Source organism: Dromiciops gliroides, chromosome 1 (genome assembly GCF_019393635.1).
Source record: "Dromiciops gliroides isolate mDroGli1 chromosome 1, mDroGli1.pri, whole genome shotgun sequence".
NCBI classification, from domain to species: Eukaryota; Metazoa; Chordata; class Mammalia; order Microbiotheria; family Microbiotheriidae; genus Dromiciops; species Dromiciops gliroides.
The window spans coordinates 472,117,332-472,131,974 of NC_057861.1; the positions used below are offsets into that span (position 1 = coordinate 472,117,332).

General features: G+C 33.7%; 1 protein-coding gene across 3 annotated transcripts in view; it reads right to left on the reverse strand.

Annotated features, from left to right (window-relative positions):
* FER (FER tyrosine kinase) overlaps window positions 1–14,643 on the reverse strand; it is a 284,636-nt gene that overhangs the window by 116,161 nt on the left and 153,832 nt on the right. For all 3 annotated transcript variants that reach the window (XM_043975821.1, XM_043975819.1, XM_043975820.1), the window contains 3 exons: window positions 13,606–13,728; window positions 8,589–8,645; window positions 2,535–2,650 (listed from right to left, as the gene is read on the reverse strand). In XM_043975821.1, coding sequence (XP_043831756.1) covers window positions 2,535–2,650; window positions 8,589–8,645; window positions 13,606–13,728 — 296 coding nt within the window. The remainder of the gene's footprint in view (window positions 1–2,534; window positions 2,651–8,588; window positions 8,646–13,605; window positions 13,729–14,643) is intronic.

Consider the following 14,643-nt stretch of genomic DNA (forward strand, 5'->3'; position numbering starts at 1 on the left):
TTAAATGACTCTCAAAACACATAAAATGCTTGGGTCTATTACACTATCTATGCTAAAATAACACACTGTCAAACTGCATAGTAGAAAATAAGTTAAATATTTTTGCAAATAATTCTTCAGCTAACTTTATGAGTAGGAATAATATTAATTGGTGGTAAGTTAATGAGATAACAGGCTGCCAAATTTTCTAATCTATGATAATGTTTATTAACTTTTTACTCCCATCAGAAAATATTATTTTCTTTACATGGAATAGTATAAGCATGTTAGACAAAGTTACAAGACTTTTTTCCATAGACCATTTCCTAATCAAATATATTACTTTTTATATACTATAGACACCATCATTCATTTTTAGAGAAGCTGCTCTTGCCCCATGTAAGTCAAAGGATTAACTGAAATAAAATCATCAAATAACAAAAAACCCTATAAATATGTTCAAGGAAATATAAACATGCAAGGAAAATTTTAAGTAAGGTTATCAACCAATCAATTAACAACAAAAAAAGCATTTATTAAATGCTTACTATACTCCTGGCACTGTGTTAGCAGTAGAGATACATAGAAAGGCAAAAAAAAAAAAAGTCCCTGTCACAAAGTTTTTATTCTAATGGAGAAAAAAATCATGTAAATAACTAGATGTATACAAGATAAATATAGAATAGATGGGATGTGATTTCAGAGGAGAAGGTACTTCCAGCTGGAGAGACCAAGAAAGGCCTGGTCTAGACAGTCTTTTGAGCTGAATCTTGAAGGAAGTCAGAGAAACTAAAATGTGGAGATGGATGGAGATAGAGAGCATTCCAGGCACAGGAAAGTACATAGTTAATATAAAGTCAGGAAGAAGATCGAGTGTCACATTAAAGAACAGAAGGTAGTTTATCATAGAGTATATGGCAAGGAAGAAATTGTGAGAATACTAGAAAAATAGGAAGGGGCCACATTATGGAGACCTTTAAATGCTGAACAGAGTATAAACATTTAGATATAATAGTAATCATAAATGTATGGACACCTAGGAAGCATGCACATCTGAAGTGTGAAAAGAATGTCTACACTTCTATACTTAGAGAGGTATCTTTAAAGTCTGGCAGGACTGTTAGAAAAAAATCTCTCACATTATACTTATAAAAATTCCTAAAGATTCCATCTTGAGAAATTTGAGGCTTGGTTTTTTCTTTAAATTTTTCTCAGAAAAAGCTTTCAAGAAAACAAAGAAAAGTTTCACATTCCCCACCATGCAGTAAATGAAAAGTCTGCTTAAGTGGAAAGTAATGCACCTAGCACTACAATGGTAAACTTAGTAAAGTTTCCCAATAAGACAGGGACATCAAATTAATATCTAAACTAAAAGATATTTTATTGGTCACTAAAGATTAACTTAAAGTATAATAGATAATAATAATAGCTAATGACACTGAGATTTGAAAAGCACATTACACATATTATTGCATTTTATCCTCATAATAATCCTGGGAATAGGTGCTAATGTTAGACTCATTTTACAGATGAACTGAAGCATACAAGCTAAGTGACTTGCTCAGGGTCACAAGTAAGTGTTTGAGGGAGGGTTTGTAGTCAGGTCTGTCCTCACTTTAGGTCTACTGTGCCACCTAGCTTCCCTACAACAGAAAGAATCAAGTATCATAAAGTCCTGCAGTCATATTTTTTGAGAGGGAGAAAATATGTTACTATTACTTAAATGGTTTTTAATTGTACTTAGTGTTGACTGAACAACTTCAACATTTCACATGATAAGGGAGTACAAGGTAGGAAATGCAATTTTACTTGAGAGAAGAAAGACGTGAAAATAATTAGCAAGGGGAACTGGGAAGAATGGAATTGAGAGGTTAAAGAAAATGTAGAACTCTGAGCTGGAAAAAGGAGAATATGGTTTCTTAGAAATGGAAAGTAGAAAGATAGGGAAAAAGAACTGATGCCAAAGTTCTGGGGGGATATAATCATAAGCATAGAGATTTAGATATGTGCACGCACATGTATAGCTCTACGTAGTGATGTATAATTGAGACTGTAACAACCTTATTCATTTAAGATAAATTTAGAAAGTCCATTTTGGATGTTATTTAACAGTTGAATCATTTGACTATAATTGTTTCATTGTTTATTGTTGTTGTTGAGTCAAGTCCAACTCTGGCAAAGAGACTGGAGTGGTTTGCCATTTCCTTCAGGAGTTCATTTTTACAGATGAGGAAACCAAGACAAATAAAGTTAAATGACTTGCCCAGGATCACACAGCTAATAAGTGTCTAAGACTGACAAATTTCAACTCATGGCTTCTTGACTGTAGGCCCAGAAAGTGCTCTATCCATTGTACCACCAAGTGGCTATAGTTCACCTCACAAGCATTATTGAATTCTGGAGAAGTAGTATCAGATTTTGAAAAGGATACTTACTAGGTTCACAAACCACTGACATGTTAGCAAACCATAATTCAATGTATCTTAATTTTTACATCATAATGAATTACTCAACATGTTATCAGTACAAATTTTCGTTTACTTTAGAGAACTCACTTGGCCTCTTGTAAAAATTTTATTTTCAGTTCCTGAGGAAGATCTTCTTTACAAGTTTTTACAGCAACAGCAGTTTTATCCTTTAATGTTCCCTTATATACTTCACCAAAATTACCCTGAAAATGAAAATATATGTACTATTAAAAAGTAAACTCTTGTTATATATTTCTGAAAAATAAAAGAAAATAATATAATTTGCATTATTATCATAATAAAAGTTCAATTTAGTCAGATATTTGGCTAGCAAAAAATCTGGAATGGTTTCCATTCTTCAACCATATAAATATACCAATGTCTTACAAATTGGAAGTGAAAGGAGAAGAGGGGAGGAAAAGTAAAAAAAGTTGGAGGAAACCAAAAAAGCTTTGCACAAGAAGTGTAATTCTAGGGGAAAAGACTAAAGTTTCACTCTTCTTCAAACCTCAAGCTCTGATCTTATTTGAAATGCACTCTTTAAATACTAAAACAAATTCGTTCTACTACTATACCTAAATGTTCTGTTGGTTTTCAAGTACTGAAGTAGTAGAGAGATGATGCAAACATTGAGTTATTCTGGAAAGATCAGAACTTACCACAGCACATGGTCATAGAGGTCATTCGACAGATGCTTGCTGTTGTGGATATTTAAGATAAGATTCTTGTTTTCCTCGTCAGAACTTTAAGAACTTCCCCAAAATGTATCATTACCTTACATCATTACACATATGTTGGAAAATATCACAGTTTGTAAGTAAAATGTGGAAATATTAAAGACCTGAATCCAGATTTCTGAAATGTGTGGGAAGAATGTCTCACTTAGGATAGGATTTCCTATTTTTAATTTTTTCACTAGATTTCACATATACATATATATATATACATATATATATATATATATACACACACACGTAAAACATACACACATATACATACACATTCACACATATACAATTAAGAAAAAAATCTCAAGATAATTAAAGGATGTCATAAAGCAAGGATAAATTTTGTGGAGGTATCCTCCAATGCTCTGATTTGGGCCTTCTCTCCTCTCTCTAAATACTTAATCTAAGAGCTGTAGATTAAAATTTTTCTTCTTTATTTATTTGTTTTGTTACATTTTAAGTTCTGAACTGTCCCCAGCCCTCCAATCCCACTCAGCACTAGAGAAGTCCACCATCTGACGCAGATTTATAAATATATGTAAAACCAAACTATGCATGCTTTTATTTTTCAGTTCTTTCTCTGGAGGCATACAGCATCTTCCTTAATAGTTCCTTTATAGTTAATCTGAATATTTATAGTACTCAGAACAACATGGTTAGTCACAATTTTTCTATGAACATTATTACTATTACTGTATACAACATTCTCTTGGTTCTGCTCACTTCACTTTTCATCATTTCACACAAGTTGCATGCTTTTCTAAAACCAACAAGTTCATCATTTCTTATTGGATCACAATTATATACTATAAATGTATTCCATCACAATTATATACTATAAATTGTTAGCAATTCCCCAATTGACGGGAATCCACTTAATTTCCAGCTCTTTGTCACCAATAAGAGTGCTGCTGTATTTCAGAACATATGGGTTCTTTTCTTTTTCCCTGATCGCCTTGGGATGCAGACCTAATAATGGTATTGCTGGGTTAAAGGTCACAGTTTTATAACTCTGAGCGTAATTCCAGATTGCTCTTCAAAATGTATGAATCAGTTCACAGTTCTATCAATGTAGACATATTTTTTTTAAATTCATAACAATTTCAATATAATTGGTTTTCTTTACAACCTTTACAACAAATCTGATTACATTAATTAAAAAAACACTATCAAGAAAAGGTCCATAGGCTTCACCAGACTGCCAAAGGTGTCCCATACCGCAAAAAAAGCTTAAGAAGCTCTGTCATCAAGTCACTGGTCATTTAAAACACTACATAAATCTACGGTAACCAACTTTTAATTACTATAGGATTAATTATCAATAGTTTTTGGAGTAACACTTTACTTTCAATTCAATTTGACAAACTTATTAAGTAACTATTATGCTCAAGGAATGCTGCTAGTGTGAGTGAGATTTTCCCCATCCCTTAGTTATAAGAGATTTACTATAGTTTTAAGTGATTTAATTAAAATAATAATCAATATATTAACAAAAAAAACTGTGATTCATATAGATTGCATAAGGTTAGTAGGTCAAGTCCTTTTTCCATATTTCTCAATTTTCCTATGACATAGTATAGTTGATCTTGTGATATCCGCCTTAGGAAATGTCACAGGGTCTGTGGGTGGTCAGTAATACTGTTCATGCCACTTTACACTGGCCTACCAATGATCCACCCTATTGATATCATAACGCTGATCCCCTGTTATTACTCAAGACTATGTTCTAATTTTAGAAAATGTCTCCAAGGGTATATAAACCCATGTAGTTTGTACTTCTGGGTCTTTCAGGCCCAAAGCCTGGATGACCGGTTTTGTTGAGGGACTGGCCCTCTCTCAATAAACCTACTTGCTTCAGCCTGGAAACTTTGTTATTTTCATTCTTCCGTCGGACTTAAAATTTTTTCGCGACACTAGGCACTATAATTAAAAATATTCTGTTTTCAAGGGGTTTTGATTATGATGATGAATTTTTTATTATGAAAGTTTTCATGGGAAAGGTAATTTTTGATTTGGATTTTAAGGAACTAAAGGGCTTTCAAAGAAATGGAATCGATACAGAATGAGAGAGTCTATTCTAGTCACTGGGATGATGTGAATAAAGGTAAAGAGATAGAAAAATAATAAAGGAATGGGATGAGAGCAGTTAGGAAACTAGATAAAAGCTATAGCTAGGAAGGAAGCTGAAACTAATGAAATAATGATTTCAAAGGTTTTAATTTTAGCTGTTATTCCTGGCTTTCATTCCCTTAAAAACATATATATATTTTTTAAATAAATAAATATACACACATACATGTAAAAATGTTATATATACACATATGCATGTATATACACATATAATTTAGAAATATATTTGCCTATCCATAATATCTGAACCCCACCATGATAAAGTAAGAATGACAATGGAGTTCAGGACTTGAGTTCAAACCCTATCTCTGATGCTGGCTCTGTGTGGCTACAAACCAATTACTAAGTCTTGCCACTTGGGTGTCATCCTCAACTATCTACTTAACTATCTCCCATATTCAATCTTTTGCCAAGAACTGTCAATTCTACCTTCCTAACATTCTTGTTGTGGCCACTCTGGCACAGGCCAGGATTATTGCAATAGCCTGCTTGCTGCCAATCTAGCCATCCTCCATTCAGCTGCCAAATTGATCTTCTTGAAGCTAAGGTCTAATTGCATCACACTGCTCAGGCTCCCTATTACCTCCATAATCAATTATAAAATCTTCTTTTGGCTTTTAAATTCCCTCATAACCTACCCTAGTCTCCTTATATACTTCCTATATTCCATTTATGCTTGATGCAGTGATACTGGCTTCCTTGCTATTCTTCACACAAGATATTCCATTTCTAGACTCTAGGAATTTTCACTGGTTTTCCCTTATGCCTGAAAAATTCTCTTTACTTATCTCTGTCTCTTGCTGTTCCTGGTTTCATTCCAGTATCAGAAAAAATCACATCTTCTACAAGAAGCCTTTCCCAAATCACCTTCCTTCTTATAATTACCTCCATTTAACCTGTATATATCTTGTTTATATGACACAGTTGTTTGCACATTGTCTCCCCCCAGCTCAGAGAAGTTGTAAGCTATCGAGAGTAGACACTGTTCTTTGCCCTTTTTTGCTCAGCACAATGCCTGGCACATAGTAGGTATTTATTAAATGCTTGTTGATTGACTGGAAATATCCATGATTCTGAAAGCTCTTTAAAAGAAAGGTAAATTCCAGGAAGAGGCAGATGTCTGAGTAGAGATGTGGAGATACAAAAGGTTTCATGAATGGGAAGTATCATAGTTAAGATCTAGGGATATGTGACAGGAATGCAGGAGATAAAGCTGAAAAAGGTCATTTAAGTCTAAAATGTGTCTTCAATGAAAAGTTAAAGGAGTTTGGACTTTCTGAATATGCAATAAAGTCACTGATGGTTTCTGAGCTGAGGAGTGATGCAACTAGTAATTCTGCAGTCAAATCAGGTATATAATCTGATTTGGGTGGGAATGAATCGTAATAAGGGAATTTTATTATAACCAATTTACCAAAATTCCAAGAAAGCTCCTGTTCACTTGATTTCTATTTACTATTGACTAACAATCACTATGAAGTAGTTAATTTTCTTCTATTTGAAGAATTTCTTATGAAATGACTTATCAACTGTCATATGGTTTGGGGAGGGACGATGTGGTCTTTCAAAGAAGGATAATTACACTTATTGAAATTGGCATATTCTACTTCTGCTTCTATTAAGTTTTTGGGAAAATTTTCTAAGAAATTCAATTTTATTTTTATCTCAAAAATAGTATTAAAAATAAGATAACTAAATAAAAATTATTAGAGGGGTTTTTCTTTAATTGAAAAGAAAAATTTCCCTACTACTGAATATTTAAGCTTGCCTCAGTCTTCTTTTTTCTACAACTGCTTTACCTGTATTATGATAACTACTTATTAATTTTTTCATTTTTGATTCCCCAAAATAGCTAATTTACCACATATTATTAATCTCTTTACCTTCATAATTGTACCTTAATTACAAGACATTAATCATTTCTAGATGAATTTGTTTGCCTTTTATAAATGCTCAGATTTCACACTGTTCTGAATTTCATATCATGAAGTCAAAATCTAGAAAGCTTTTGTATAGAAATACCTCGAGGAATAGGCTAATCATATAATTGTCTTTTATTATATACAGTTTCTATATTCTGATAGGTGTGGTTTGACTAGTATTCTAAATCTGTGTAACATCAATGTTAAAACAATGCATTGAGGCAGCTAGATGGCGCAGTGGATAGAGCACTGGCTCTGGAGTCAGGAGTACCTGAGTTCAAATCTGGCCTCAGACACATAACACTTACTAGCTGTGTGACCCTGGGCAAGTCACTTAACCCCAACTGCCTCACTAAAAAAAAAACAAAAAAACAATGCATTGCTACATGTACTTACCTGTTCATACGCTTTTTGTTAAAGGTACAGATGTAATTTCATTGCTGTAGGAAAATCCCATTAAGGAAATTCCCTCTATGAAAGCTACCACTGTTCTGCAATTTGTACTCTTAGAATTGACAGCAGCACTAAGAAACTTAACCAGGACCACAAAGGCAGTATGTTTCATATATACAACTTGAATCTAGGTCTTCCTTGAGACTGGCCCCCTAGATGCTTATCTTGAGATGATTTATATTTAAAACCTTTATCCAATCTGGTGATATAATTTGATACAATATAGAATTTTAAAAATAAAGGTGTTGATATTTCATTTTTCTTTATTTCTGACACATAACCCAGAGAGTAAAGACTAAAATTTGTTTAAACATACCTTACTTCTACATAAAATCTTTCTTTATTTCATTTCCTTTATAAGGCCACTAATTTAAAGATACACATTTGTTATTTTGTAATAAGATGTCTTTTTACATGTGTTTCTTTTTTGTTTTGTTTTGTTTTGTTTTGTTTTAGTGAGGCAATTGGGGTGAAATGACTTGCCCAGGGTCACACAGCTAGTAAGTGTTAAGTGTCGGAGGCCGGATTTGAACTCAGGTACTCCTGACTCCAGGGCCGGTGCTCCATCCACTGCGCCATCTAGCTGCCCCACATGTGTTTCTTTAAAAAAAAATTATGGAAGGTATTTCTTAAGCCATTAAGAAACTTTAAATTATTCCTCAGTTTCAACACAATTGTTTTAATAGGTAAATATAGCAAAAGTATATTATATGTTTACACACATATACACATATATCACTAGGTATGGTAGTATCCTTTAAAAATTAGTTTAAAATACATCTTACTGAATATTATGAAATAAGAAAAACATTTTGATGAAAATAGAGAAATCTTAAGTTAACTTTACAACCAATATGAAATTCAAACTTGAACTGAAGTTTAAAAAGTTAACACATTTAATTACTTACCTTGCCTATTAATTCTCCCAATGTGACATCATCATGACTGAGAACCCATTTCTTATCCTACATCAAAAATAAAACAAAATACTGTTTTAACCCATTTAAGAGTATATTTCCGGGGCAGCTAGGTGGCACAGTGGATAGAGCACCAGCCCTGGATTCAGGAGGACCTGAGTTCAAATCTGGCGTCAGACACTTGATTACTTACTAGCTGTGTGACCCTGGGCAAGTCACTTAACCCCAATTGCCTCACTTAAAAAAAAAAAAAAAGAGTACATTTCCTAGAGTAGAAGGTGTATTTGAACCAGAGGAAAATAGGTCTAAGAAGGTATAACCTCAGGAGGGTATAAAATAAGTTTTAGAAACACTGTTGCAAAAAGGATATTAAAATCTACCTTATTGCAAACTTTGACCAGTTGGCTAAATAGCTTCAGCATGATAGATGGTTTTCTCCTGGCCAGCAAAGGCTATAGAGGCACTGGGGTCAGAATGAAGAATGCATAAGAGAAAGCAATGTGAAATTGGTCTGAAAATACGGGTGGAACTAGATTATAAAATGAGAAGGGTGGCTATCTTAAGCTTTGGAGTTTTGAGCTGCAGTGAGCTAAACAGATCAGGCGCCCACCCTAAGGCCAAGCATCAATGTGGTAAGCCCCTGGTAATAGGGGTAAGGATGGGCCCCAGGTTGCCTAAGGAGAAGAGAAGAGGATCAAGATAAAAACAATAGATCAAAGCTGCTGAAGTCTTTAAAAAGAAACAGTAAAAATTATCCCCAGGGAGGATGTATGTAAGGGACATCTCCTTTGCTCACCACATGAAGGCAAACTATTACCTTGAGCACTGGCTGTAGGTAACAGTTAGTCATTATTTTGGTCCACAGGCACAGAGTGCATATTATTTTTGTTTATGAAGTCAATCTATTTTACCCAAACATCACTGAGAAGAATGCAGATACCTTATACAAAATTACTTAAAAGGTCTTCAAAGCTATGTATGGTCTTTTTTAATTCATGGAATTAAAGAATTAAATAAGTCAATATAATTAGAATTAACTTTCCATTTAGATATATATTCAGTTCTTCACAACAAAAACCCATCTAAATAAAAGCTTTTGGGGCAGCTAGGGTGGCAGAGTGGATAAAGCACTAGCCCTGCATTCAGGAGGACCTGAGTTCAAATAAGACCTCAAACACTTGACACTTACTAGCTGTGTGACCCTGTGCAAGTCACTTAACCCTCACTGCCCCACCAAAAAAAAAAACAAAAACCCACAAAAAAAGCTTTTGATAATCCTCCTGAAGAATATAACTTTTATTTCTACCTATCTAATCTGCATTAAGGATTAAAATAAAATGGTATTCTATTTTATTTACCTTTCATTTTATTGGGTGTATACACATAGCTACCTGAATGAAGAAAGTAGATTGATAATATCTTTTTTTTTTTACATATATACATGTGAGATATTTTATTTTTCCGTTACATGTAAAGATAGTTCTCAACTTTTGTTTATGATAATATCTTTGAAAACAAAATTTTCACTTTTGAAAACTTTAGTTTATAGATCAATAAGAGTCAGAAGACTTGAATTCAGTCCTCACTTTTCCAATTACTATGTAAACTTGGGAGGATCACTTAACTTCTCTGAGACTCAGTTTCTTTATCTGTTGAATAGGATTAATAATGTTTATACTACTTACCATACATAGTTGTTTAGTTATAAAGCACTATGTAAAATCAAATTATTTTATAATTTGGGCTTCAAAAGAGTAAATATGACATACTGATTAATAATGGAACCCACTATATTGTGAGAATCAATACAATGTAGGTCCACCATGGGAATTTAGTCAAGCAGCTTCAATTATTCCATGATTTCAAAGTCTGGACCCATAAAAGCAGTACTATAGTAAAGTTCCAGGGTAATACATAAAAGAAAGCACAAAATAAAATAATTACTTCATTTGAGGCATCATTACCAAAGAGGCAAACCATAAAATGGATGAATTTTTTAACAGAGAGATAGCATAACATTTTAGAGCTTTTATTTTTAAGCTCCCTATCTAATTTATGACCCTTAAAATGAATAGTTGAACAAAATCATGCAATTTCACAATAAAGAGCATAAAATGATTGTTAGAAATTCTGTTCTTAATAGTATTCATACTGGGAAATAATTGCTATGTATACTTTTATACACAGATGTCCAGAAGCCTATTTCATTATCCCAGCTTAGCACATTTGTTTCTACTCAAGATTTTAGTCCTATCACATTTTTAAGGCCAAGGGATTATTCAGAATTTGATCGGCTTTCTCACTGAATTTATAAAATTCTTACTTAGAAGCATATGTAAGATGGACTGCTTTGTTGGAACACTTTTTAGAAACTTTCAGTAACTGAACAATTGCTGAAATGCTACACGCATTAATTTTGTAAAATCCAAGAGTTACTTCTAGCCAAATATTTTCTATTTATGAAGGACTTATTTAAAATACATTATGATCTTTACAACATAAAAGATGCTTATCTATTTCATTTTCACCTCATCCTCCTACAGCAAAATTTCATTGCTCTTATTTTTTATTCATGCCCACTCCTACATCCATCAGGACTTATCCACCAAATCTCTTCCAAAAAAATAAACCTCTATTTTCACTAGCAAAATATTAACTAGAATTATCAAATGTTAATTAAACAAAAGGTCCTAGAAGACAAGTTTGTTCTACATTCACTAATATTTCTAGTTTTAGCTTAATAACTTCTTTTGTACTAAAAATTATCATAGTCAACTGTTCTGCAACAGAGCAGGCAGTATACAAAATGCTGGTTCAGGAATTGTATATATACTCTCAAGCATACATACCTATGTGTACATATATATATACACATATATACATATATATATATATATACATATAAGCTAGCTGAAAAGATACATGGGTCAAAGCAATCACCTTGTAACGATTGGAATGACACCACCTGCTGGAGACTTACTGTAGAAAAGCTCTGCCATGAGGTGAAGGTCTCTGAGGGCCAGACCATGAGTCTTTTCTTTGGCAACAGGAAGTGACATTTGCTTGTGGGAGGAAGAAGGGGGAGCCTGGCACTCTGACTCACTCTCTTTCCTCTGGACTCTGGTGGAGAGTGGAGCTAGAAATGCTCTCTCCCTTTAATAGATAGATGAATGTAGGCCTTTCTCTCTCTCTTTACCAAATTCTTATTCTCCTTAATAAATGCTTAAAAGTCTAACTCTTGCTAAAGCTTATAATTTATTGGCTACCACTCATTAGATATTTTAGACAGACTAGCTAGAATTTTAGCCTTAACAATCTTAAAACACTCCCTCTCTTAGTCAAGCTCCATGAAAAAGCTGTCTATACTCATTGCCTTTACTTCTCCTCTCACACCTCAACTCTTTGAAATATAACTTTTAACTTCACTTCTCAAGCGAAATTGCTTTCTCCAAAGTGATCTGTGATCCCTTTATTGCTAAATCTAATGGATTTTTCTCCGTCCTAATGTTTACTTACCCTATTTTTTTCATATAACACTAATGACCACCTTTCTCCTTCTGTATACTCCCCCTGATCTCTGGGCTTTTGTGACACAACACTGGATCTGGGAGACTTCTTCATTTTCTACTGTGCTGGCTTGATATCTAAAAATCACACACCCTAACCCTAAAATCAAACTTCTAAGGTGGGAAACAAGCTCATTATTTAAAGCATTTCTACAGTAACTCTTTATGTAGTATTAGAATTTTTTGTGTGTGAAAATATTGCCAGATTAATTCTAGATCCATGTATCCCTTGCCTTCCTCCAGAAGTCCTCTATTACCAACTGCCTATTAAATATTTTAAACGTGTGCCTCATGGACATCTCACGCTCAATATGTCTAAAAGAGGACCCATTATCTTTCCATCAAAATCATCCTTCTAATTTTCCTGTTTTGATTGAGGGTACACCTCTGCAATGTATTTCATATGTACTGCTTTCTCCTTACTCTAGTTCAGGTCCTTATCATCTCTCAGTTGGACTACTGAAATAGTCTCCTAGTTGATATCTCAGCCTCCAGGCTCTTTAATCCATTCCGAAAAATTACTGAACTGATAATCTAAAACCAAAGGTCTGAAAATGTCACTTCTCTTAAGAAGCTGTGGTGGGATCCCTCTTTTCTCAAGAACAAAATGTAGACCCCCTCCGAAGTTAAAAGGACTTCACAATTTAGCTCCAAACTACTTTTCCAAGCTTATTGCATATTCCTGTCCCTCATGTACTCTACATACCAGCCAAATTTACCTACTTGCTGTCCCTACATTCGAAATTCCATGTCCTATTTCTGAACCTTTGCAGAGATTGTTTCCCTAACACCTGCCTGCAATGTACCCCCTCCTCACTTCTTCCTTATACAATCCCTACCTTCCTTCAAAGTTCAGTTTGAGTGCTTTCCCTACAAGAAGCCTATTATGTGATTTCCCCCCAAATTGCTAGTGACTTTCTCCCAGAAATTCCTTTTAAAAAATTGTATTGATCTACATCAATCAATCAAACAATAAACATTTATTAAGTGCCTATGATATGTATGTTGTTTCCAACCTATAGAATATAAGCTCCTTGAAGGCAGAAACTGTAACTTTGTCTTGTATTCCCAGCCTTCTGCAGAGGTAAGTGTACACTGATCTGTTCTAATTAGCCTGGCAGAGTACCTCAGACATCCCAGCATGAACAATATTATTTAAAAAAACGAGAGCGGGTTTTTCCACAAACTCAGCACTTCTTACTTGTGTAGTGACTGGATGTCATTAAAAATTTACTTGACCATGGGCATCAATCAGGTGGTCTGTACTCTGGCAATAACTGACAGGTATATTATTTCAATTAAAGTTGAAAATGGAGGTTCTAACTAAATTAATAACAGTATTTATCATATAAAATTAAAAATCTGCCCTAATATTGACATTTATATATATGAAAGGGAGACACATCAAGCATTTTTCTTTTGTAAAAAATGGATAAACATACCTTAACAACAGGATTCAGCAGAACTACACCTGATTTTTTAGTAATGACTTGCTTTGTTGTATAATGATAATCTATAAGTTGAGGAATATTTGTAAACCCAGTTCCTTCAAATCTATATAGATTCTGGGAAGGAAAAAAACAAAATTATATTTTAGAAAATGAAATGCAAAAAAATACAAGACAATAATAGAATTTCAGATTGAATGGGAACTTGAAAGATTTGCTATTACAACTCTCATGTATATAAAGAAACTGATCTACAAAGATTAAGTTGTTCAAGGTAACATAACCAGTAATTGGCAAGTTTTCTAAGCTAGAAATATTTAATATATTAGCCATTTATGCCTTTCACTGAATGTGTCACAGACCTTTAACAATTCAATGGTTACATTAGGTGGCAGGAAATACTGGTATCAGTATGTCTACCTATTAACAGTTCTTGATTCTAAACTATTATATAAGCAATTAATCAACAAGAAAATGCCTGAAATCAGGGGGAAGCTGAGATAGCCCAGCCTCCTTAAGTCTTTTCAGCATCAAAGAAGAAAAAAAATCAGAAATCAAATGACAGATGACTATTTTTTAAAAAGCTGAAACACCAGATTTCAAGAGGAAGAAAGCCCAATTCAAAAAAGAGCATCCTAGAACTAGAAAGAACTGCTCAAAAAGATTATAAATCTCTCTTAACAAATATTATTAGAAAAAAATAAGTGAACCAATGTCTAATGGAATATGGAATTCTGTACACTTTCTAGATAGCAAGAAACAACAAGAAATCCCAAAATGGTTAAAAAGAGAAATGAAATTCACAACAGATTTTGGGGGGTAGGGGGCCAATGAGGGTTAAGTGACTTGCCCAGGGTCACACAGCTAGTAAGTGTCAAGTGTCTGAAACTGGATTTGAACTCAGGTCCTCCTGAATCCAGGGCCAGTGCTTTATCCGTTACGCCACCTAGCTGCCCCCACACAACAGATTTTAAGAATAAATATAGGTCAGAATTTAGAGCTCTCAGTGCAGAAAAAAAAAAAGATCTTAAT